Below are 24,161 nucleotides of genomic sequence, written 5' to 3'. Positions count from 1 at the left end.
CTCCTCTTGACTGAGGTGGCTAAGGGGTAATCACCACTGTCCCTGTTATTCTTTTGCAAGGCACACTGGGGACTGCCCACACTGTGCCCTCTGCCTGGTGTACCTTTCCCTCTATGCATCAGCTGTAGTCTACATGCTGTGGTCACCCGTGTCCACCTGGCATCTCTCTAGCACTTGGGCCATAGGTCTTTTCTGTGTTCTCTGCCAAAGGCCTGTGCTCCTTCTCCATACCTTCCCTGGCTTCTCTTCATGGAATCCATGTTTGGTGAATATATGAGCAAAAGGATAAAGGATGAACGTACTGGGTCTTCCGGTAGCAGAGGCTTCCAGCAGCCCTTGGTGGTTACACAGGTTCTCCTGGAGACCTGCACCCCAGCAGGACTTGCCAGGGTGCCATGGGGCAGCAGTAGGACCATTAGGGCTAGGAGTGTCAGCAGCATGGCTCCTACACTCTGCTGGCCACCTCTGGGTCACCCAGTTAAATTTATTATGTGCACTTATGGTCACACAGATATGCACACATGTGACATGTGCTATCTTCAAAGAAGCCCACCTTCTCTATGTTCTGTCTTGTTCCTGTCACCTCCTAGGGACTTCCTCTTCCTACAGTCCCTCTTCCTCTGTCCCACTGGTTGCAGCTGCACAACCTGAGTGGGGGAACCCTCCCCAGGTCCTTGGTTGGCCCAAATGAACCTCAAACTGCTAGGTGTGGGAGATGAGGGTCGGATTCTGTAGGGAGGAGCTAGTATTGCAGCAAGACTTTGTATACCACAGGTAGTAATGCTGTACCTGAAGGAAGGTGGTCCCATTGTATTCCTGCTGGAGGAACTTTCCGGGCCAGCCTTGAGGGAAGCAAAAGCCTAGTACCTGTGGGGGGAAGGTGGCAGCTATCTAGGATGGGCTTTGGATGTCCCCTGGGGTAGCCTAAGTGGCAGTGAAGAAGTAGGGTCAAGGAGGGTGGTTTTGTATGGAGAGATTTGCCACAGGGGGGTCCCCTGGGCAGGGCTGGGGGTGCTGGGCTCAAACTCTTCTTTGCACCCTCTACTCACCTGACGTGTCCTGGTGTATTTGTTTCTGTGATGGTGTCAGCCCGTGGGTTTCTCTTTGATCTCCCTGAGCCCATAGTTCCCTGCCTCCCAGGACTCTCAGTTCCACCCAGGAGCATGGCTGACCAGCTCCTACACCCCTGCTTGCTGCTCTTTGTCCTATGGTGGTAGTCTATGCCCCCTGCTGGCCTCACTGCCTGGTCTGTGCTCAGATAAATTTATTTTAACTGGGAAGCTCAGACACCCATGAGCAGTGAGTGGATGCCTAGGGCCATGGACAAGTGATTCTGCAGTTCCATACCTCAGTTTCCTTCTAGAAAATTCCTGTCTGGCCTTGACCTTGAAATTCTTTTCCAGCTTTATGATTTTCTTTACCATTGGGCACTTTACTCCCTTAGCTTCCTTCTTGAAGGGGACTCAGGACTAGGATGGCCTCTGGCTGGTCACCACAGGCATAGAAAGCACTCACATCCTGTGGTTGGTTTAGGGGTCTCCAAAGGCACAAGGCCCCTGGTCCTCCACTGGCTTCTTCAAAGGTGAGCCTGTCTCCCAGCTTTCTCTTCGAATTGCCATTAATTAATGGGGTGACAAACCAACTCCATTGCTCACAGACAGGACCGTTCTGTACCCAGGAGAAGCACTCAGTGGAAAACATTGTTTTGTTTTGTACTTCTCCAGCAAGTCTTTAAGGCTTCTGTCAGCACAGCCTGGGCGCCTGTTTGTGCAGCGATTAATCGTCTGTGTTTGCTCAATTGGAAACGAAGCGAACTTTACCACAAGTGGAATCAGTCATTAAAAAGTCGTTACCAAATCACACCAGCACAGTGCCTGCTCTTCTGCTAATGACAAAACAATTTCTTGAAAAGGTACAAACAACAAACTTTTCACTTTACATTTTTCTTCTTTGCCAGCCATTGCTAGCCTGGAGATGTAATAGAAGAGAGCCGTAGTGAAGGGCAGCATTTTTGAGATTTATTGGTCAATAAAGGAGACAATTGTAGTTTGTTTATGAAAGGAGATCCCCCGCCCCAGCCTCGAGCAGCATCGACACTCTGGTAATGATAACTCGGGTAACCAGCTTGAGACGATAAAAGTCAATGGGAAGATATAGGATTTCAATAAAATTATGACACTCCATAAACCTTCCCGTGGAAACAAATTTTCCCCAGATATGTGACCAGTTCCAGTTGGATTTGTAACTTTAATTTCTCACTTATTGAATTTTTTTGTCATCAACTAATTACAGAGTCCACACTGGGGTGACAACTGTGTCCCTTGCCAGTGAATGCAGAGTGCCTAGACACAGCAGCCCAAGGCTCTGAGGGCCCATCATCTCAGGAAGGAGAAGGCAGGATTTCCTACACCCCAACATGCTGCCTGTCTTTCTCACAAAGGAGGGACCTGTGTTCCTGCTGGAGGTGGCTGAGCCATGGGCCTGGCCTCTCCTGGGGACATGGTTGGGCAGCAGCCTGTGGAAGTACACACTGAGAGAATGCTACCTGCATGGGGACCTTGGTGGTCATGAAGACCTGTTTCTGTGTGGAGGTCTTGTTCCCCTGGAGGTCTGAGAGAGCAGGTCTCCATCAGGGCCATGAATTGCCCTTTGAGCCAGGGCTGGGTGGTAGGGAGGGAGCTGCTGGCCAGGGCACAGAGGGAGGTGATGAGGGGCTAGTCTGACCTTGGCCTCTGCTCCTTTCCCTGGATTCATGTGTTGGGTAGGGGCATGTGCCAGTAAGTGTGTAAACCTGCTTCCTCACTTCTTAACTGCTAGTGTTCACCAACATTGATACAATTCTATTCTTTCATGAGCACCAAGCATTTACAGGGCAGTTCTATGGACACTTTGTTCACAACAGTGTTGAGTTACATAGCTATCCTTCATGTCTCCATCTTACTGGGAAGGATCTGAGACTTGAGGTCAGAGCTGGGGTTTGAACTAGGGTCTCCCAGAAGCCATTACCTTCTTTGTGGCCTGTGTTGCTCCAGATTCCTCATCACTGGCCCTAGAAGTGGGCGGAGCCAAAAAGGGGGTCACTGAGCACACTAGTAAGGTCTCTGCATTGCAAGGTGGCATTGTAGCCAGACCTGCCTGCCCTGTGGAATCTGAGTCTACCTTCTGCAAGACCCCCAGGGTGTTTGCATGCACAGGTGGTCAGAGAAGCTGTACGCTGACACACCTGGGCTTCTGAACAAGGGCTCCCCTATCCCCAGTTGTGTAGTCCACTGAGTGCAGGGGGGCAGCAGGACAGATGGGAGGAGCCCCTGCCTGGTCCTGGATCTGTTGGATGGACCTTCTCCACCTAGGAATCGAGTATCTGAAGCCGGGAGAACCCCGTGGCCCTGTGGCCTTAGGTTCACATCTGACAGCCTCAGTCAAAGGAGGAGGAGGAGGCAGCTTCCTGTGAGGCATGGCCTTCCTTAGCAGTTCAGCTCCCCACCAGGCAGCATCCTCTGTCTCTGCAGGCCCCCCTGCTGGCTTAGCAAGACTTTTTCATTCAGGCATGTGTGATGGATCTTTCCAGTCTCAGGAAGGAATCAGTCTCAGTCTTGGCAGGGGAAAAGCCACCCATTTCTCCCAGGGTTCCTGACTTCCTGACTCTCACTCTGGCAGGGTATAGGTAAGCAGTGATCTTGTCTAGGCTGAGACTCCTGGCTGTGTGATCAGTCTGTTGTCTCAGGAAACTTGGGTCACTGCTTCTTGTGATTGCTATCTTGTGTCAAGAGAGGAGGCAGGTTGCTTGGCATGGCTGGTGGCCCAGTGACACTCTGGTGACCTCAAGCATCCATGAGGAGTCATTTGCTGATGGATCCTGGCCTTGTGTTTAGAGTCAGGGTAGTTGGGCAGAGCAGAGTGTTTCTTATCCCAATAGGTTGCCAAGTATCCCTACTCGTATGGGTGCCTCCTCACCCACCAGAATGCTGGCTGATGTCCTTGCTCTGAGTGTTACTGTCTGAGATCTAGTGAGAAGTCAAAGAAAGCGGGTATTCAGCCTGACACAGGGAGAGTAAGCACTGAGACTAGGACATGCTGTTGGGATTGCTGGCCTAGGTGGTGAAAGGCCTGGGAGTTCTGAGCACCTGGGCCTCTGGGACAGGAGCTCTGGAGGTGGGCACTGTTGGCAGGTAAGCGTGAAACTGAATTCTTGAACTCTTTGAGGTGCTGCATAAGGGAGCTCCCCAGGTTCCTGTCTCCATGTTCTGCTGACCAATTGTCCTCTGTGCCCACAGGAGCGGGATGGCATGCGTGCCATCCTGGGGTCCTATGACAGTGAGATGACCCAGGCTGAGTACTCACCCCAGCTGACACGGCGCGTGCGGGAGGCTGAAGATATGGTGCAGAAGGTGCATGCCCACAGTACGGAGATGGAAGTAAGTCTGAGCCATGGGTGGGTAAAGGGCCCATGTCCCCAGATGGTCATCCTCCTTGGACCAGAGACTATGGGGGAGGGTGTGGTCATGGATGGTTATATTGCATACATGGTCTGCTTTAATTTTCTTCATGGCATGAGGTAGTTGGAGGGATCCTAGATAGTCCTGTCCAGATGGCAGGTATTGTAGGATGTCAATTTGAGGGGTGGCCTTTGCTGAGTAGAGTTCCCTCTGGGGGCCTCAGAGGTAGCCCTGAGGCCTAGAGTGTGGGCTTGGATCTGTGTTTCCCATGTCCCTGGGTCAGCGGTTTCTCCTTGTGTGATTTCCCTCCAAGTCTCTGTTCTGGGATGCTAAACAGTCCTCTGGGTAGAGGGCAGCTTCAGCCTGTGGCCTCTTTCTTCTTTCTCCTGCTGCCACCTGCATCACCTTTGTGCCCTCTTTGATGCCCCATGTCCTCTTCTAGAGGAAAATGGATGGAGGGCAGATCTGTCTTAGCATGACTCATTGGCTCCTGAGGCTTTCTGCTGATGAGTACCTGGGCTGGTCAGAGCCCTGCATGGCCTCTCTTCCCTGGACAGCTTGTATCTGCTCTGAGCTGGGATCTGCCTGAAGGGCCTGAGAATGCAACATTGCATGCCTGGTCACAGCTTCCCAGCAAACCATCCCACCCTGAGGTACAAATGCCAATGTTTCCCTAGCAGAGCTGAGGAGGGGTTTGCTCCACTCCATGGCAGGAGCAGCATAGCTCTTGTGGGCATGGGCAATGCCTCCTCTTAGGTAGGAAAACCTCCACAACCAAGTTGGCCAGCATTTCCAGCCGGCTGTGCACTTTATTTCCATCTCCAGAAGCAGGTGCTGTTGTTATCCTGATTTTCCTGAGGAGGAAGCCAAGGCCAAGAGAGGCCTGGGGGTGTGCACAGGATACTGAGCTGGTATGGGACAGTGCCAGACCTAGAGTGCAGCCACAGCACTTGCTCTGCACCACTGCACTGCCACTCCCAGAAGCTTCTGTGGTATCCTTTGGTCTTGGTGCTCACTGTCACCATGATGGGCCTGGATCCACAGTGTGATGGTGATGCAGATGAGAGGTGTTGGTGTGGCTCATCACACCATGCAGGGTGCTGTCTACATTTCTCATTTAGCCAGTGTTTGGAGATCACCTCTGATGTCCCAGCTGGACAGATGGCCAGGGTCTAGAGGGGAGAGCCAGGATTCCTGTGTGGCCACAATTGCTTCCCACTGGGCCTAGTTCCATACAGGGGAACATTCAGCAGAGTTCCTGCCCCTTTGGAGCTCAGCTGATAGGTGAGGGAGATGTCTAATAAACAAGCTTCACCTGTTTAACAGGTTAGGGGTGCTGTGTTGGGAGAACAAGGTTCATATGAGGGAATTATCTTGGACGACCTTGATTCCCCTGGAGGCTGGCACGTCCAGGGAGATGGGGGAAGGTGGTTGGCAGGTCACCCAGTATGTGAGGAGGTACGGGGAATGCCAAGACTAGGGCTCTGGGTGTGGCATGTGGCAAAGAGGCGCCCAGAGCTGTGCTTGTGGAGGGTGGAGCTCCTCTGGGGAGACTTGGGAAACTGGCCAGAGGAGTCATCTGGGCTCTATCCTATGGGAGGTGGGTGTGGGGTCCCAGGGTCCCTGCTCCACAGCAGGAGGCTGCAGACTGGGCTGTCCTCACATCCTTTCAGCCTCTCGCTTATTCTGAGGTCCCTGCAGGCACCCTGGGGGCCTATACTATGTCTCTGCCTGGGGTCAGCCCTCAATGGCACTCTTCAGCAGAGTGAACCACGAGTGAGAGAGACCTCTGGTTCTGTATTGACCTCCAAACCCCATTGGTTGGGAACTCATTCTGCTGCTTCAGTGTCTGTGCCTAGGAGCAGGCCCTCCATCCTTGGCTGCACAGAGTGAAGCCATCATGGACATGAGCGCGTTAATAGCTACCCTGTTACCACCCATTTGACTCCATATGAAATGCTAATGAAGAGAGATATGCAGGGACGGCTCGACATCTTCCATCATCCCTAGCATTTCTCACATTGAGAAATCCCCATCTGTGTCGGCCACATGTTCTGCACAGGTCATTATGAGCCCAGCATTTGAGCACAGCTGGTGCCATGTGTTCGAGTTCTGTGTCATGACCCAGGTTTTAATATCAGCACTCACTGACCAGATGTGCTCACTGTACTACCTGGGGCAACTTGGTGGATCTCAGCCATCGCCTGGTTCATGGGTGTGTGTCAGGAGACCCTTCTCACTTTCTATTTTGGGACATATAAGGGCAGGTTGCCCGCTTCTCCTGTGTCTCCTGAAGTTATGGGGGATTTGCCAGACAGAGAGATTAGAGGCCCAGCTGGAGTGCACTTTGACACCAGCTGTGCCTTCCAATACTGTGGGGTTCAAGGGGCCAGTCCAGGTGCAGGGTGGGGTCTGAGAGCTGCTCCCCGCTCCTTACCTGGGGTCTCTGTCATGGCTGTTTCCTTCTGCACACAGTCCCTTGGGCCCTCCAGAAGTGATCTGACCTCTCGCTAGCCTTGCTCCTCTGGACCTGGGCTTCAGCAGCCCATGGCTGTGTTGAGGTAGAGACCCACATGCAGTGCTCTGGACCTCCTCGCCCTCCTTCCAGGTCCACCAGTTACCACTTGCTGCCTAGAGTCAGTGGACATGCCACCTACTCTGCTGTTTGAGGTGGCCAAATATTCTGGCCTGGCACCTCATCTCCCTCAGGGTTCCACGTGGTAGACGGCAGCCTTCTTTTGTAGAACTGTCCCTGAGGGGGCATGCTGCTGCCTGGCAGGGGGAGAAAAGCATGGGCAGTGGCATCCCCAGCCCTTGGGAATGCAATAGTGGTTGGATTGAGTGTGAGCTGGGGGGACATACTGGATGCCCCTCTGAGTCTTGTCCAAGTACCTAGATCCACAGAGGTGGGAAACTGTGGGCTTCCTGCCACCACCAGGTGGCAGCAGCTGCAGCCCTGTGGTTTGCTTCTAGGCCTGGGGCAGGTTTGAGAGCCCTCAGATGGGTCTGCTGTGGAGGAGCCCCAGGGAGGGTTTCTCCTCAACATTGTTTTTATTCTCCTGCTCAACCGGGAACACCCCCTGTGCTTTCCCAGACAGGAAGCTTGCTGGGGAGAAGGCTGCCTCTCCCCTGCCCCCACTTTTCATCTTTCCTCCCCATTGGGTCCTTCTCCCATGGACCAGACCTCTGTGGCTGTGCTGAGTCAGGTGCTGTGGAGTTCCCTGTTCAATGAGGGTACAACAGGTCAAGGTCTGCTGCTAGGCATAGGCAGTGAGGCGCCAGAGCCTGTGCTTGTGGAGGGTGAAGCTCCTCTGGGGAGACTTGGGAAACTGGACGGAGGAGTCATCTGGACTCTATTCTATGGGAGGTGTGTATGGGGTCCTAGGGTCCCAGTGAGGCTAGAGGAGGTCTCTGCCTGGCATAGCACTGCTCCTAAGAGGCACCCAACAGTTCCATCCTGGTTGCAGTTCCTCATGCAGAGCGGTTGCTCTCAGGTAATTTAGGACCAAATGAGGTGTGAGGTTTGAGAACTCCCTAACTTTCCCAAGAGATCTGCTTTCACTCACAGTGAGGTGAGGGTGGCAACACAACCTTATCCTATGGAGGATAAATTGGCTGTCTAGATTGGGGATGCTGACTGAGCAAGGGCCAGTGGAACTGGGGGACTTTCTCCCAGCCCTGGGTAACATCACAGAAGTACCTCCACACAGGGAAGCACACAGGTGGTGGCTGTTTCTCCTATAGTTTGTTAAGGGTGGTTCATTTTTATGTGGAAGCGTGGTGCTTTAGAGAAGAACTGGGGAAAGCAGGGCAAACACGGGCTCCTGCACTGTCCAGCGGCTCCCCAGGGTAGAGGCCTTGCTGCCTGGAAGCAAGAGCCAGGTCAGTAGGGGTACTTCTGATCTTGGCATTAGGTGTGGTTCCCCAGGCAGCTTCAGGTCCATAGTGCCCTCAGGGGAAGGGCCTCTTAGATGTTCTCTGTCCCCCACCCCATGTTCCAGCCTTTAGCACCAGCCCTTTGCCCTGGGAAGGCAGTGTTGCCCTGGCAGGCCCGCATCCTCCTGTTCCCACTGCAGGGCAGCCCTCAGTGAGAGGCTAGTTGGGGGCCACTGGCTGGCCACAGGAGCTTTTGAGGAAGTCCCTGGGCCCAGGCAGTTGCCCAGGGGTACCCTATGCTTGGTCCTCCTCATAGGCATGGCACAGGTTAGACTTCAGGAGAACACGGCCATGACAATGGGCACCAATAAGCACATTGACAAAGAAGAGGCAGAGCCTGGTGGGAGGTGTGGAGTCCAGTGAGAGTTGGGCTGGGCTCTGCCTGAAGTGGCCATGCCCCCACAGTTAAGGCTAGCCTCAGGGACGGGGTACCAGTCACAAGACTCAGGGTGGTGTCCACATCTCCAGCTTCCACTTACTATGAAAAGGCCTTGATGTCTTGTGAGATCTGGTGGTTGCATGGGCCTGGTGAGGAGGGCTGTGGGGCAGAGGTCTGACCTGGGTCCTCCTTCCAGCCATGGCGAGGACGATTGCTTGCTTCCCACACAGGAGAAATGGAGAACCTAGAAGGTATCTGTGGCTGGTGCAAACTGTAATAGCTGAGTCCACCCAAGGTGGGAAGCTTCCGGTCTCATGGCTCCCATATCCCATGGAACTGTCCAGTGGCCATAGCAACCCCTGCCCACTCCAGATGAGGCCGTGAGTTGTGGTCTCTCCCCACAGGGCTCTGACTTCTGAGCCACCAGTTGACTATTCTTAGTGCTGAGGCTGCTGTGGCAGAACCTCCCGGGGTGTCCGGGGCCCCATTGCCAGGGAAACTGAATAGAATCCTGGATTGGCAAGGACCAGCCAGGGGCCAGGAATAAGCCAGCTGTGAGGTTATAGGTTGCTCTTTCCTGTGACCTGCTATCAGCCCACCCACACTCTGGCCCATAGATCCAATGCCCAGCCCAGTAGGGGATCCACAGTCAGAACCTTCCCATCTCCAGCCCGGTTCTTTCTAGCGAATGGGACTCTGGGCAGGTCATCCCTGGACCATGAGCCCATTTACTGAAGTCTGCTGTCTCCTTTGTGCTGGTCCTATTAATGAAGATGTCACTTACTGAGTGTCCTGTGGGTGCCACACTGTGGCCTGCATAATCTCCTTTAACTTCTTGCCATCCATGTGGGATAGGGGTGAGCCTGTCACAGTTGAAGCCACCTAAGCAGAACTTCCTGATCCTTGCCTTGCCCTGGGGGCAACACATCGGACACACCCCAGTCCCTGTCCCAGGTCTGAGTGCTGAACCCACCATCAGTCCTGGCCCTAGGGACATGGGCACTGAGTGTAGGGCAGGACAGTGGGGCAGGTGTTTGCGCTACTTGAATCCCCTGCTCAGGTTGCACTGCTGGGCTGCAGTCCTAAGAGGCCAGCTCAACCTCACCTGGCAGTCAAGAGCAACTGGACACTGGTCTTGGTTGCAGGTGGCAGGGCTAGTGCCCTTGAAGTCTTTGGTGGGTGAGTTTTTCAATTGTTTATTGAATAGCAAAATTTCACACATTCTAAGTTCTGGAAGCCACCCATGCCTGGAGCACTTTAAAAGTTGTTCCAAGCTGCCTGTTAGGAGCTTGTTGGTCGAGGGTCCTATACTGTCGCACAGTGAGATCATGTGACCTTATGGAACCCAGAGGGCCTTCAGGGCCTCTCAAATGGGCAAACTTCACTAGTGACTGAGATTCAAGCTTCTTCTGGGGGGCAGGGAAGCTTGCAAATGAGGTTCACATCCCTCGTGGTGCTCAGTTGTCCTCAAGAGCCAGAGGGTGGCTGAGGTGCCTATGGGGACACTCCTTACAGCTGCAGGGATCTGATTGGGCATCCAGATCTGCAGTCAAGAAACAGATGTGTGTACCCCCCAGTTTCTTGGTCTGAGAGGTGGGCTCTGGGCATCAGGTAGAAGAGTGCCACTGGATGGTGGGGTTCAGAGGCCCTCATGGGAGTGGGGCTGCTGCTTCCCTCCACTCTCTGCCTCCGCCCCGGCCCACTCATTTCTTCTTTTGTCTCTAGGCTTCCCGTCCTCCCTACTTTTAGCTCTCATGTCTGTCTGATTGCTCTGCTCTGTCCTTCTCATCCCACCCCATCCTTCACCCAGGCTCCTGTTTGCTTTAATTTGGGGTCAGCAGGCTTTTTGTTGGCTTGTGCCCACCAGTGTGCCCTTGGGGCCTGTGTGAGTGCTTGAGGGCACAGGGCTCATGTTCGCAGATGGGCAAATGCAGGCTCCAAGCCTGGCAGCCACAGGGAATTCACTTCCCCTCCTCTCAGTGCTCACATAGCCTACTTAGCTTCCTCCGTCTGCTCTAATGTGGGCAAAAACATTTCAGTAAAACAAACTGGAAATGTCGAGCTGGGAGAATCCCAGTAGCCCGTCTCTGGTGAGGTTGGTGCTGTTCTGCATGGGTTTTATTTATTCCATTTATAAAACAGCTGCAGAAGTTGGTAGCAGATGTCATGAGTCCTCTGTCGATAGAGCTATAAATATAAGTTTGTGGCACCTTCATTCCACTCATCGGCCTGATCTGCGTTTCCAGTTTATTTAATTAAAACAGATTACAGTGCTGCTGGCTGTGAGGCGTGTTGTGTGGAAATATCCCAATTTCAGATTGCAGCGGAGCTGGAATAATTTCTGACTTCCAGCTTAGAAAAATCAGACCATTCCCTCTCTTCTTTTCCTCCCCATTACTTCTGTGGGGCTCAGATGGCACTGCCCTCGCAAAGGACTTTCCTTTCTCCTGAGTGTGTTTATTTACTGCTCTGCTGTGTGAAGAGCTAGAGAAGATCACACCGTGAAAAGCAGGGACGAAGCATGATGGGAAACCTTGAAACGGTGAGAGGGCGAGCCAAGGAAAAAACACCTGATCTCCAGGCTGAGAGCTGTCTGTGTTTGAGCACAACTAGGAACTTGGGGACAGGTTGAAAGCACTGGTCCTCAGCACGTAGCGGAAGGCTCCAGCGCACTGGGACAGAGGCATGTGCCAGGAGGTGAGCCTCGTGGGTAAAGGAAGTCTTTCTTCCTTCCCACTGGTGGAGCGTGATTCTCCACACCGCCTTTCAGCAAGGACACCTGCTGTGCCTTAGCCAAGTTCTCACATACATTCTTTTTAATTCTAAAAACAACCCCATGAGATAGGGATGGTATGCCCATCTTATAGATGGAACAATAAGATTCTGACAGCTGAGCTCATCAGATTTTGTGGAAATTACCATTGGTTGAGTATGACATTGTTGACAGGAAGAAACATCGGAATTTGAATTCTGGTTGTGTGGCTTTAAATTCAGTCTCCCCAGCAGCAATTCTCAGACTTGGGCTTGCATCAGCATCCCTACAGGGCTGGTCAGAACACTAGACCCTCCCTCTGACTCAGAGCATGAGGACTGGGGCCTGTGATCCTGTGCTTCTAACAAATTCCTGGTAATGCTGGGGAGCCAACCCAGGCCCACACCTTCGACCCAGTGCCCTGCAGAATCGTTAACATTGAGCTGAATGTGCTAGGGTATTCTGGGGCAGGGTTCATGTCCTCCACCTCAGCAAAGCCCACTCCTGCCCACTAAGTTTCCAGACTGGCAGCCTGTACCCTAACCAGGCTCTGCAGACCATGCACCTGGCCATGGAGCTGCCTGCTTGGGAGTCAGCTCTCTCTGCAGCCAGTGGAAGCTAACTGTCTTCTAGCCACCATTCATAGGCAAGAGTACTTCTGCATCCATAGCCATAACCCAAGGCCACTGTCTTGCAGAGAAGGCACTCGGCCTCAAACGAGACCTGATTCTATGGCCTAGAAAGATCTCTCAGGATGGCTAGCTTGTCACATTTTGTCATAGGTCTGTGTCAGCTAGACCAGGAAAGTGGGCGGCCTGTGGCTTGAGTTTCATCAAGCCCCTCCCGTGTTAACTGTGACCTTGGGGAGATCTACCTGCATGGGCTACAGCCTCTACGTGGGGCTTACTCTGCTCTCAGGGTCCTTCCAGCCAGCCATCTTGTGATTGGACAGAAGCTGTTGCCAGCCCCCATCAGGGCTTTGAGGTGTCCTGTCCCAGCTTGCGTCCTCCTGCAGGTTTTCTTGCCACGTCCTGGGCCTGCTGCGTGCTAGCAGGGGTGCGAGATCATCAGGAGCCACTTCACACTTGAGTGAGGATAAAAATAGCCCTGTTGAGGTCCTGGCACAGCATCCACGTGTCACAAATGATGCGTGTGTCTAGGGCTCGTGTCCGAGCACACACAGCACCCCATCATGGCTATGTGTGTTCCTGCAGTGGATGCTGTACTGGCAATGTGCCACCTTTGCCACACGGTCCCTGAAGACAACACCTTCATACTGAGACCTGCCTTGTCAGTTGTCCCTGAGATAGCTCTTCACCTCTCCAGAGAATAAACAGGGGCTGCCGTGGGGACTCCAGCACCCCACTCTAGGGCCTCAGCCTCCCTGTCAGTTGCAGCCTTAAGGTCAGGTCTAGCTTTCTTCATGGTGGTGATATCTTGGGCAGAGCAGAAGCTTTCTCAGCTTGAGTGGAATGAACATAACCGATGGCCATCAACACCAGGCCACTGGCTCAGATGTGCACATCAGCTGTGGCATTCAGGGAACAGCTGGTGGGCAAGATACCTTGGTGGGGTTTTTCTGCTTAGAAGGCAGCCTGGTCCTAGCAGGAAGTTTTAAGGAGAAGGCAGCAGCAGAAGAAATGTGTGGCCGGCTTCATTTCCTGAGGTCATTGCAGAGGCAGCAAGAAGAAGGCACACTGATGCCCCTAAGAGCATGGAGGAGATACTGTGGAGCTGAGCCCAGCTTCCACTGTCTCTACTGACTCCCCACCACATCAGGAACAGCATTGCTAAAGGTACTGCACATGAGCTTGGGGAGAAGAGCCTCCCCTGTCTGCCCTTTCCTGGTGACTGCTGCTATATGTCTGTCTAAGGTGAGAGGGTCCTTATTGCACAGACCCTACAGGGCTGTTGGGGTGATGGTCTTGAACCTGTTGTTCAAGTGCCTCAGGTGAACGAGATTCAGGACCTTAGGAAGGATCTAGTCACTATCCAGATGTGGACAAGCTGACTGACAGGGCCTCCACTGTGGAGCAGACAGGGCCTGGTTGGGCCCATGTTTTCTTCCCCCCAGTAGGTGCCTTTCACCCTGCTGCTTGCCCAGGCCACATGCTCAGGAGGCCTCTTTGCCAGAAGTGCTTGACTGAGCCACAAGATGTGACATATCGCCCAGTGCTCATCACATATGTACATGGCACATTCACAGATGTCTGGTTCTGGTTGACTGTCCTACCGAGGCACAGCTCTGTCTGGAGTTGGTAGTAATCGATGGGACATGTCTGTTGATTTGGGGGAGCTTTCTAGGTTCCTGCTGATGCTGGTACTCGAGCAGGCACTGTTTGTCTCTCAGATGCGGGCACTGTAGTCAGAAAAGGCAGCTGCTGCTCACCATCTTTCAGTGGCCAGTGGACAGAGGTAGGGTGGTCAAAGCATGTGTAATAGTTGCTTTGAATATATATTTGGGTGGAATTACTGACTTATAGGTTATGCAGATTTAAACTTTAAGACCAAATTGTTTTCCCAATAGTTTTCCTTCCCCATGTCCACAGACAAGACTCCATTGACTTACGTCCTTTCCACTTCTAGTATTGTAACTAGGAGTTCTGAATTTTGCAGTTTTTGTGTCTCCTTGTTGGTCCTGATTTGCATTTTCCTCATTATTGCCCATGTTAATTGCCTTCCAGTGCACGCCGTCATATGTTTCCTGTTCTGGGAAGTGTGCATCTTGCCCGCTTTTTTGTCGCATAGCTTATGTTTTTGTATTGCTTTGTAGATGTTTGGAGTGTGGTGGGGGTGTCAGCATCTGCTGTGCTTCCCTTGCCCAAGAAACAGCAGCCTCCTCCTCTGGGCAGAGTGGAAGAGTTGTGCACCGAGAACAGGCCCTGGGACTTTGGCCCCCAGCTCCCCTGCCCTGGTCACTGACCACTGATCAGGCTTGCGGTGGGATTTGGCTTCTAGGCTTCAGTTTTCCTTCTTTGCCAGGATTGTGAAGAGGTGGCTAACAGCAGTCAGGAGTCGCCATGCTGGGAGCCTCCATAGATGCTCGGCTGCCCTCCCTGTCTGCAGGTGCCTCTCGAGGAGGAGGTCCAGTTGGTGCTACCTCCTGAAGGTGGCTGCCCAGGAGTCAAATTGGAGGGATGGTTCCTCTAGCCTTTTAGCCTTTTGCAGAACTTCCAGCACAAGGAGTCTGCCTTTCTGGGGTGGGCTTTCTCCCTGGCTCTGTGAAGATGACCATAGTTGTATGTGGTCGAGTCACTTTATGGTGGCTTTAGAGACAGAGCCCATGCTGTTAGCTTTAGGGCAGGGGATGTTCCCTTGCCGGCATCCTCCCTTTCTCCATGTGTTGCTTCCTGTCCACTAGAGGCAGCCTGGACAGTGCCTGTGGGGGCTGTGATCTATTCTCACTATGTGATCTTACCCTGACCTGAGGACATGGCCAGTGAAGAGGCCACGTGTGTCTCTGGAGGCCAACCATGCCCATAGGGCTGGGTCCCTGTGCTGCCACTCTGGGATTAGTCTGTGCTTCTTCCCAGGTGGCCTCAGGAACTGCTGCTGGGCCTCACATAGACAGCTTCTCGTTGCTAGATTGCTTCAGCAGGTTCCAGGCAGCCTCAGGGATGCTGGTCTTGGCTGGAGTCGGAGCTGGTGATGTCAGCCCCACAGCTACGGCAGACATGGTGCCTTCGTGCTCATAGGCTCTTGGTCAAGAGGAGTACAGCTCAGGCCCAGTACAGCCACCCTTGGCTCATCTGGTCAAGAACTCCCTGCTTCTTTGCTTGGCCTTTCCATGGCCCACTCAGAACAGGCTATCTGGAGTTTTAGGTTTGTGTGGCATGTAGCCTATCAGCACAGCTACATCAGTCAGTTTCTCTAGAATGTGCATGTGCCAGAGGGAGGTGGATGGTTTCCTCCATCAACTGAGGGCACTGAGCACCCCATGCCAAGTGTCTCCTATCTCCATGCATAACCCAGCAGCAGGGTTTGGGACAGATTTTGGGTGTCATGTTACCAGACTATTCACTCGGTTACATTCATCAAACAAGGATCCTGTCCTGTCTGTAGGGGCAATCAACCCTGGCTGACCTGGTCTGCTGCCTGCTGCCCAACTCCCAGCCCTGCTGGCCCAGCAGGGAGAGGAGGCTGCAGTGAAGGTGGGAGAGGGTCCTTGCTGCAGCCCTGGGAGGGAGTGCTCACACACAGCCTCTGACCATCCTGGTCTTATTTTGCAGGCCCAGTTGACGCAGGCTCTGGAGGAACTGGGAGGCCAGAAACAGAGAGCTGACATGGTGAGTCCTGAAATGGTGCTCAGCTGTCACTGTGTGGCAAAGGGCCGCCCACAGTTTACTGCTTTGATCCTGGGTCTAGAGTCCTATCCCTGTCAGGGCTTGTCCTGCAGGCATGCGTCCTTCCCTGTCTTTGGAAATGGTGTGGAGAATGGAAGAGTGGTGTGATGGAAAGTGAGTTCCAGTTGTGCCAGTAGCAGACTGCTGGCCTCTGCTGGGTAGCTCCCACTGCCCCACATGTGCAGCAGGCGCTGAAGGACGCGTGATGCCAGAGATGCTCAGGTGAGCCATGAGGAGATGCAGTGGGGGCTGGGCTCCTGCTGGCCCTAGCAGCACAGGTGGGGTTGGCCCCAGAGAGGTCTGGTTGAGTCCCTGCTGGGCAGAAGCCCAGATATGGGGCTGAGCAGAGCGGAGACGCCTGTGGGAAGCTGTGCGGAGTCTTGGCATGTTCGCTGTCCACTCAGCAAGTACTAAAGGACAGTCTTGGCTTCTCTGGGGATGCAGCAGCCAGCAGCACAGGCTCCTGCCCTCCTGGCTCACAGTGGAGGGTTCCAACTGTGACTGCGCAGAGAATAAACAGCAAGATCTGAGCTGCTAGTGAAGACAGGACTGCAGGGAAAGGGAGAGGGGGCCAGGGCCGAGGGGCAGGGGATTAGGATGGTGATAGGATGATGGTGGGGGGCCATGGAAAGCAGGGCTGGCTTCGCTGTAGGGAAAATGGCACAGGTGCTGTAGAGAACCTGAGGACCTGCGCCAGGTTTAAGTGGAGTCCTGTGCCCTGGGTGGCGTTTCTGTCCTGGAGCAAGTGTGAAGCTGGAGGGAACCAGAGCGGAGCCTGTTTCTGGGCACTCCTGCATCCTGGCCTCGTATCCAGGCAGAAGCTGTGAGCCAGGGCTCCGAGGGGGCACTTTTGTTTCAAGTCCTGGAGAAGGAAGTGTTTCCTGGGAGAGAGGCTCCTTCCCATATCCTATCAGGAGAAGCCATGAGGGGAGAAGGCTGTCCCTTGGAGATCCCCAGAAGCGCCATCCAGGGCAGGTAGGGCTGGTTTTTCGGAAGTGAATGTGGATAGCAGCACTTAGGTAACAGCCCTGAAGCCTCAGGAGGTCAACTGTAGAGGGACAGCAAGGGGTCCTGGGAGGACTCCTTGCCCTCATGGTGGATGGTGCAGTAGCACGCTGCTGTGCTGAGGCAGCCTTCCAGGAGGGCCAGGGTGGGGCTGCAGGCCAACCACATCTGGGTGCCAGTGAGGAGGCAGGTGGCAGGCCGCAGCACAGCTCAGCGTCAGGAGCATCATTCTTACCACCTCTTCTGAAACCTCCCGCATCCACTCTGGCTGCTGCTGCACTGCGGTTCATAGTCTGCGGCATCCTCCGAACTCTGGCTGCCAGGTTTCAGCATCATGGTGGGCAGCTCTACCCCCTCTTCTTTGGCCTGTGGACATTCCACACTTTGTCCTCAATAACTGAGTCCTCCAGGCAGTTCAACAAGGGCCTGTTTCGCGTTGACTTTGAGGAAGCCAGGGTTGAGGTAGGGGCCGGGTGTTCCTTGAGGACTGGTGCATCCATTTACTGAGCCCCAGGGAGACCCTGATGTTCTGTGTGTCAACATGCATGGTTTCCTTGGTGTTGACGTGAATTGAAATGAGCCCAAGGGCCTTGTTTTCATAATGTGCACGAGGCCAAGAGGAATTAGAAATGAGTTGTGCTAAGCACATGCCAGGCCTGTGGCTTTATGACTAAGCAGCTGGCTGGTCACTCACTGCTGCCCTTGAATTTGGACCCTCTATTTTTCCTCAGGAGCAGGAGTGCCTTGACCCTGACCCCTGCCCTCCCCTGTTTCCATGTGGCTTTGGAGAAACTGCTAACCCTGGGTCTCTTCTCAGGGAGGTGAGAAGATAGAAGCTTCTTGGGCCCTTAGGCCAGAGTGGGCATGGGCAGCCCCTGTGGCACAGGTGCTGCAGGTCTCCTCCATGAGCAGGCTCTGCACCTTGCACCGGGCATGTCCCTGGGGTGCAGGTGGACAGGGTACAGGTTCCTCATGTGGGTTTCCTTCAGATGAATGTTGACCGCAGGTTTTTCTCTCTGCCTCTGACTGCCCAGACCTCAGCTTGTTTCTTCTTGTTTATTTTACTTCTCTCTCCTTCTTTCTAGTTAAAAGGAAAATAAGACATGGCAGTGCCTGGAGGCCAGGGGAACAGCATCTGCTCTTACCTCTGACCTTCCCACCAGCGCACCTGGGGCCAAGGGGTATCTGCTGCTAAGTCAGGCCTCATGCTGCCCTTGGGGAGGCTGGGCGGGGAGGCAGGGGAGAAACCCAGGGCCTGGCCATCTGTGTTCAGATCCTGACTCTGCCACTGTTTCCTGTGGGCTGTGTGACTGGCCCCAGGCTCCTCTCCAGCAGGGACTGTCTGTCCTCACTGAGCCTGCTAGGTGGTTTCCCCTGAGCCACAGACCCCAGGCTAGGCAGCCCCATCCTATGGGGCTATTCTCCATGGGAACGTGCTTTATCTGTGCCAGCTGTTAGGGGAGTCTCTGGTCATGAGTGTTACTATGGCTAGTACTACTGAAACTCCAATTGACTTTTCAGTTTTAATTATTTTAGTAGCCCCGTGTAGCAGGTGGCCCCAGATTGCCCAGGCTGCCTGGGTGATCCCAACAGGACATTCTGTGCCCTTCCTCTCTAGGCGCCTCTCAGCGAGGCCATGTGGGATGCTCTCTCCACCCTCCCGCTTCCTGCGCTCCCGGGTCCCTTTGCTGCTGGCTTGCTCTGCTCCTTTTGTGGATTTAGCTTGTGTTCCCAGCCTTGTTCTTTTGTTCTGACTTGTGGTCTCTTCTGTGCTGGCTCCCAGGGGATGAGGCTGACATCTCTGGCTGGCTCCTCCTCCTCTGGGGAGAAAAGTCCAGAGCAGAGGGGCCATGGGAACCACAGTGGGGCAGGGGGACAGAGCTGTCGACCTCAAGTCCACCCCTTCCATCCTGCTTGCCTTGGGTCTGAGGCCACAGCCATGGGCTCTGCAGAGTGGACTCCAGGTCTCATTCCCCTGGCTAAACCAGAACCCCTCACTCCTGGAATTCGAAGTAGAATACATACCAGAGTGCTGCTGCCATACCCACAGGACCAGCTCTTCATCCAGAGATGGGCGTGGATAAAGGCAGCCAGAGTTCACTGTGCCACCAGCTCTGCCTCTGAGGCCCCCATTCCCTATGGCAGAGATGGCTTTTGGGGTACTATCTGGCACCTTGGGCCCTCAACAGTGGGGTCAGGTGGCCCATCTGGAGAACTCCTTACGCAAGGTGTCCAAGGCTGCTGGGGGAGGCAGCCCTACCTCCATGTCTGCAGCCCCTCTCTCAGCGCATCTGCCAGGAGGAAAAGGAGAACTTTAAACATCTCTAGCTAATTGCAGATGACAAGACAAAGGCAGTTTGACTTCCCATTATTAACCAGCAAACCATACTAATTAGTGAACATAAGTACAGTTCATGCTTTTTTCTTTAAGTGCAATTAATATCACAAGGAAAGAAGTCCCGGGCCACAGTCCTGTCACTAACACACCTCATCCTAATTAGATATGGCTAGTGGTGGCTGAAGAGATGAAAGTTTTCATCACAACTATAAAAAGTCCTCAAATATTTTATATACTTGAGAGAGTGAGGATTGAGAGTTTATTTTCTGGTTTAAGAGGCATGACACCCCTCACAGCTTGATGTAAATAAGCATCTGTTTCTCTCAGTTTCCAGTCTCCCCCAGTGGGGTTCTTCTTTGGCTCCTACTCCTCACTCCTCACTCCCACAAGAGCTCTGAGGTAGGTGAGTCTGTCTCAGGAAAGTGCTGTGGCTGCAGCAGAGCCAGGGCTCAACCAGCCCTCCCGTCACCCGAGTCTGCTCCCTCCACAGTCACCTTCATGTACGGAGGCTGCTTGCCCTGGGTAGAGAGTGTTCTACAGAGGGTCCCACGTCTGGGACCTCCAGTAAGGCAGCCCTGTGTCTTGTGTGAAGGCCCCGGGCATCGGGCCCTCATGTGCAGGAGTGTGCCGTCTCTGGAGTCCACTTGGTTTCTTGGAGCCTCAGGCTTCTTGTTATGTGCAAGGAAGAGCTGGACTCATCCTAGGTGGCCTTGCTGGTACACTGTCCTCCTTGGTGCTGATGCCAGGTTGGATCTTGGACCAGAAGCAAGCTGGTTCTTCAGTGTTTGTGACTGTTACCTGTCCATCACGATTCTGCTCTTGTCACAACCTGCCAGCTCGGCCCCCACCGCCCAGCCAGTAACTGTGAGCCCTTCCTGGTAGGGAGACTGGCAGAGCAGTTACTCTATGTGAAGGTCCTGCTTGTGACTGGGCACCAGGCTGGAGAAAATTGATGTTGGTGAGCTCTAGAGAAGAACTGACTGCAGGATGGATGGGTGACACTGAAGGCTAAGGGCTGTCCCCTGGTTTGGGCAGCCAGTTCACTTTATGCCACACAAAGTGTGTCCCAAGTGAGTCTGGAGAAAGGTTTGAAGTCTGAGTCTCTGGCCTCCTTCCACTGGCCTCCCTCCCATCCTCGGAGTGCCCGTTTCACACCTAGAGCCTCTCACGTGCACACAGGAGCAGCCCTCCCTGCAGTGTGGCCACAGGCAGGCACTTTGCTTGCTGAGTTTCTATTTATTTTAATTTTTATTTTTTTAAGTATGACATAGAATCTTTGTTTTCATTTTATTCTTAGCTTTATTTTATTTTTAATTGTTGTTTGTTTAATTAGTTATACATGACAGTAGAATGCATTTATGCACTTTGATATATCATGCACAAATGGGGGATAATTTCTCATTTTTCCTATTATACATGTTGTAGCTCCCTGAACGTTCACTGCCTCGTCCCCAAATTGGAGGGAGAGGAAGTTCCTTGGATGTCTGGCAAATCTGCCTGAATGTGTGCGTTTGAAAAGACCCAGGCCTCTTAGTGCAGCATTGCTGGGGGTGACCGTAGCCTGGTCCTCATTGGGCGCCATGGAGCTGGCACAGGGCTCTCTTCCTGTGCCCATTAGTCTGACTTCTGCCTTTAGTCTTATTTCTGGCGTACATGTCAAGGCTCCTCGGTGCGAGGGAGGACTTTTACAGACTGAGGCAGACAACAGGTTTCCTTTAAGCACCTCTTGCATTCAGGCTAAACTTACCTGATGCAGTATTTACCAAGTGCCTCTTCTGGATCTCACTCTGAAGGTTCAGGGAGGCTGTGACTGTGTCTCAGGACTGTCTCCCTGCTATAACAAAAATGCCACACATTGGGTGGCTTAAAGAAATATAAGGCTGGCAGTTTTGGAGGCTGGATATCCAAGGTTAAGTGTCTGGTGAAGCTCCTCCCTGGTTCTCGCTGTTGCTTAGTATGTTGAGAGGGGTGATCAAGCTCCTGGGCCCCTTCCTTGAGGGCACTGGTCACCCTTCAGGATCTTATCATCTCCCAGAGGTTCCTCCTGAGACTACCGCCCTGGGTGAGATTTTAGCACGTGGATTTGGGACGTAGACAAGCAGTCTGGCATGTTCTCATCTTGAGTGTGGCCAGCCTGTGTCTTCACCTAGTCCTTGCCACCTGGCAAGGGCGTACCCATACACGCTCCCTCTTGCGCTGACCCCCAGCCCCTTGCCTGCTCTAAGTAGCCCTCTTCTCACACTTCTCGTGCTGTCCCTTCTCCTGGAATGTGCTCAGTGTTGCAGAGCCCAGTTGTCCCTTCAGGTGAAGATGTACTTTGCCATCCCTCTTCCCTGCTAGTCCCTCCCTTCATGCAGACATGCTCATTTTTTTTTTTAATTGGTTGTTCACAACATTACAAAGCTCTTGACATATCATATTTCATACATTAGATTGAAGTGGGTTATGAACTCCCAATTTTACCCCAAATGCAGATTGCAGAATCACGTCGGTTACACATCCACAATTTTACATAATGCCCTATTAGTAATTATTGTATTCTGCTACCTTTCCTATCCCCTACTATCCCCCCTCCCCTTCCCTCACGTCTTCTCTCTCTACCCCATCTACTGTAATTCATTTCTCTCCTTGTTTATTTTCCCATTCCCCTCACAACCTCTTATATGTAATTTTATATAGCAACGAGGGTCTCCCTTCATTTCCATGTAATTTCCCTTTTCTCTCCCTTTCCCTCCCATCTCATGTCTCTGTTTAATGTTAGTCTTTTCTTCCTGCTCTTCCTCCCTGCTCTGTTCATAGTTGCTCTCATTATATCAAAGAAGACATTTGGTATTTGTTTTTTAGGGATTGACTAGCTTCACTAAGCATAATCTGCTCTAGTGCCATCCATTTCCCTGCAAATTCCATGATTTTGTCATTTTTTAGTGCTGCATAATGTTCCATGGTGTATAAATGCCACATTTTTTTTTATCCATTCATCTATTGAAGGGCATCTGTGTTGGTTCCACAGTCTAGCTATTGTGAATTGTGCTGCTGTGAACATTGATATGGCAGCATCCCTGTAGCATGCTCTTTTAAGGTCTTCAGGGAATAGTCCGAGAAGGGCAATAGCAGGGTGAAATGGTGGTTCCATTCCCAGCTTTCCCATGAATCTCCATACTGCTTTCCAAATTGGCCGCACCAATTTGCAGTCCAACCAGCAATGTACAAGTGTACCCTTTTCTCCACATCCTCGCCAGCACTTGTTGTTTGACTTCATAGTGGCTGCCAGTCTTACTGGAGTGAAATGGTATCTTAGGGTGGTTTTGATTTGCATTTCTCTGACTGCTAGAGATGGTGAGCATTTTTTCATGTACTTGTTGATTGATTGTATATCCTCCTCTGAGAAGTGTCTGTCTGTTCAGGTCCTTGGCCCATTTGTTGATTGGGTTATTTGTTGTCTTATTGTCTAATTTTTTGAGTTCTTTGTATACTCTGGATATTAGGGCTCTATCTGAAGTGTGAGGAGTAAAAATTTGTTCCCAGGATGTAGGCTCCCTATTTACCTCTCTTATTGTTTCTCTTGCTGAGAAAAAACTTTTTAGTTTAAGTAAGTCCCATTTGTTGATTCTTGTTATTAACTCTTGTGCTATGGGTGTCCTATTAAGGAATTTGGAGCCCGACCCCACAATATGTAGATCGGAGCCAACTTTTTCTTCTATCAGACGCAGAGTCTCTGATTTGATGTCAAGGTCCTTGATCCATTTTGAGTTAACTTTTGTGCATGGCGAGAGAAAGGGATTCAGTTTCATTTTGTTGCATATGGATTTCCAGTTTTCCCAACACCATTTGTTGAAGATGCTATCCTTCCTCCATTGCATGCTTTTAGCCCCTTTATCAAATATAAGATAGTTGTAACTTTGTGGATTAGTCTCTGTGTCCTCTATTCTATACCATTGGTCCACCCGCCTGTTTTGGTACCAGTACCATGCTGTTTTTGTCTATTACTCTGTAATATAGTTTGAAATCTGGTATCACTATACCGCCTGATTCACACTCCTGCTTAGAATTGCTTTTGCTATTCTGGGTCTTTTATTTTTCCATATGAATTTTATGATTGCTTTATCTATTTCTACAAGAAATGTCATTGGGATTTTGATTGGCATTGCATTAAACCTATAGAGAACTTTTGGTAATATCGCCATTTTGATAATGTTAGTTCTGCCTATCTATGAACAGGGTATATTTTTCCATCTTCTAAGATCTTCTTCTACTTCTCTCTTTAGGGTTCTGTACTTTTCATTGTATAAATCTTTCACCTCTTTTGTTAGGTTGATTCCCAAGTATTTTATTTTTTTTGAGGGTATTGTGAATGGAGTGTTTTTCCTCATTTCCGTTTCAGAAGTTTTGTCGCTGATATACAGAAATGCCTTTGATTTATGCGTGTTGATTTTATATCCTGCCACTTTGCTGAATTCATTTATTAGTTCTAGTAGTTTCTTTTTTTAAATTTTTTTTTAAAAAGATAGAGTGAGAGGAGAGAGAGAGAGAGAATTTTTAATATTTATTTATTTTTTTAGTTCTCGGCAGAGACAACATCTTTGTTTGTATGTGGTGCTGAGGATCTAACCCGGGCCGCATGCATTCCAGGCGAGCGGGCTACCGCTTGAGCCACATCCCCAGCCCTGAGTTCTAGTAGTTTCTCTGTAGACCCTTTTGGGTCTTCTAGGTATAGAATCATGTCATCCGCAAATAGTGGTAATTTAAGTTCTTCTTTTCCTATTTTTATGCCTTTAATCTCTTTTGTCTGTCTAATTGCTCTGGCTAGTATTTCAAGGACTAAATTAAATAGAAGTGGTGAGAGAGGGCATCCCTGTCTTGTTCCAGATTTTAGAGGGAATGCCTTCAACTTTTCTCCATTCAGAATGATGCTAGCCTGAGGCTTAGCATAGACAGCTTTTACAATGTCAAGGTAAGTTCCTGTTCTCCCTAG

The 24,161-nt window shown here is 51.8% G+C and overlaps 1 protein-coding gene across 20 annotated transcripts in view; it reads left to right on the top strand.

The window, feature by feature from the left end:
* LOC144364729 (mitotic spindle assembly checkpoint protein MAD1-like) overlaps positions 1–24,161 on the top strand; it is a 269,288-nt gene that overhangs the window by 182,168 nt on the left and 62,959 nt on the right. For all 20 annotated transcript variants that reach the window (XR_013432404.1, XR_013432402.1, XR_013432400.1 and 17 more), the window contains 2 exons: positions 4,275–4,415; positions 15,733–15,789. Coding sequence is in view for 9 of the 20 variants with exons in the window: in XM_078035773.1 (XP_077891899.1) it covers positions 4,275–4,415; positions 15,733–15,789 (198 nt within the window). In the remaining 11 variants the exon portion in view is untranslated. The remainder of the gene's footprint in view (positions 1–4,274; positions 4,416–15,732; positions 15,790–24,161) is intronic.

Source organism: Ictidomys tridecemlineatus (genome assembly GCF_052094955.1).
Source record: "Ictidomys tridecemlineatus isolate mIctTri1 chromosome 12 unlocalized genomic scaffold, mIctTri1.hap1 SUPER_12_unloc_8, whole genome shotgun sequence".
Lineage (NCBI taxonomy): Eukaryota > Metazoa > Chordata > Mammalia > Rodentia > Sciuridae > Ictidomys > Ictidomys tridecemlineatus.
Note: the sequence above shows the minus strand (reverse complement) of the source record. Positions and strands in the feature narration are given on the sequence as shown.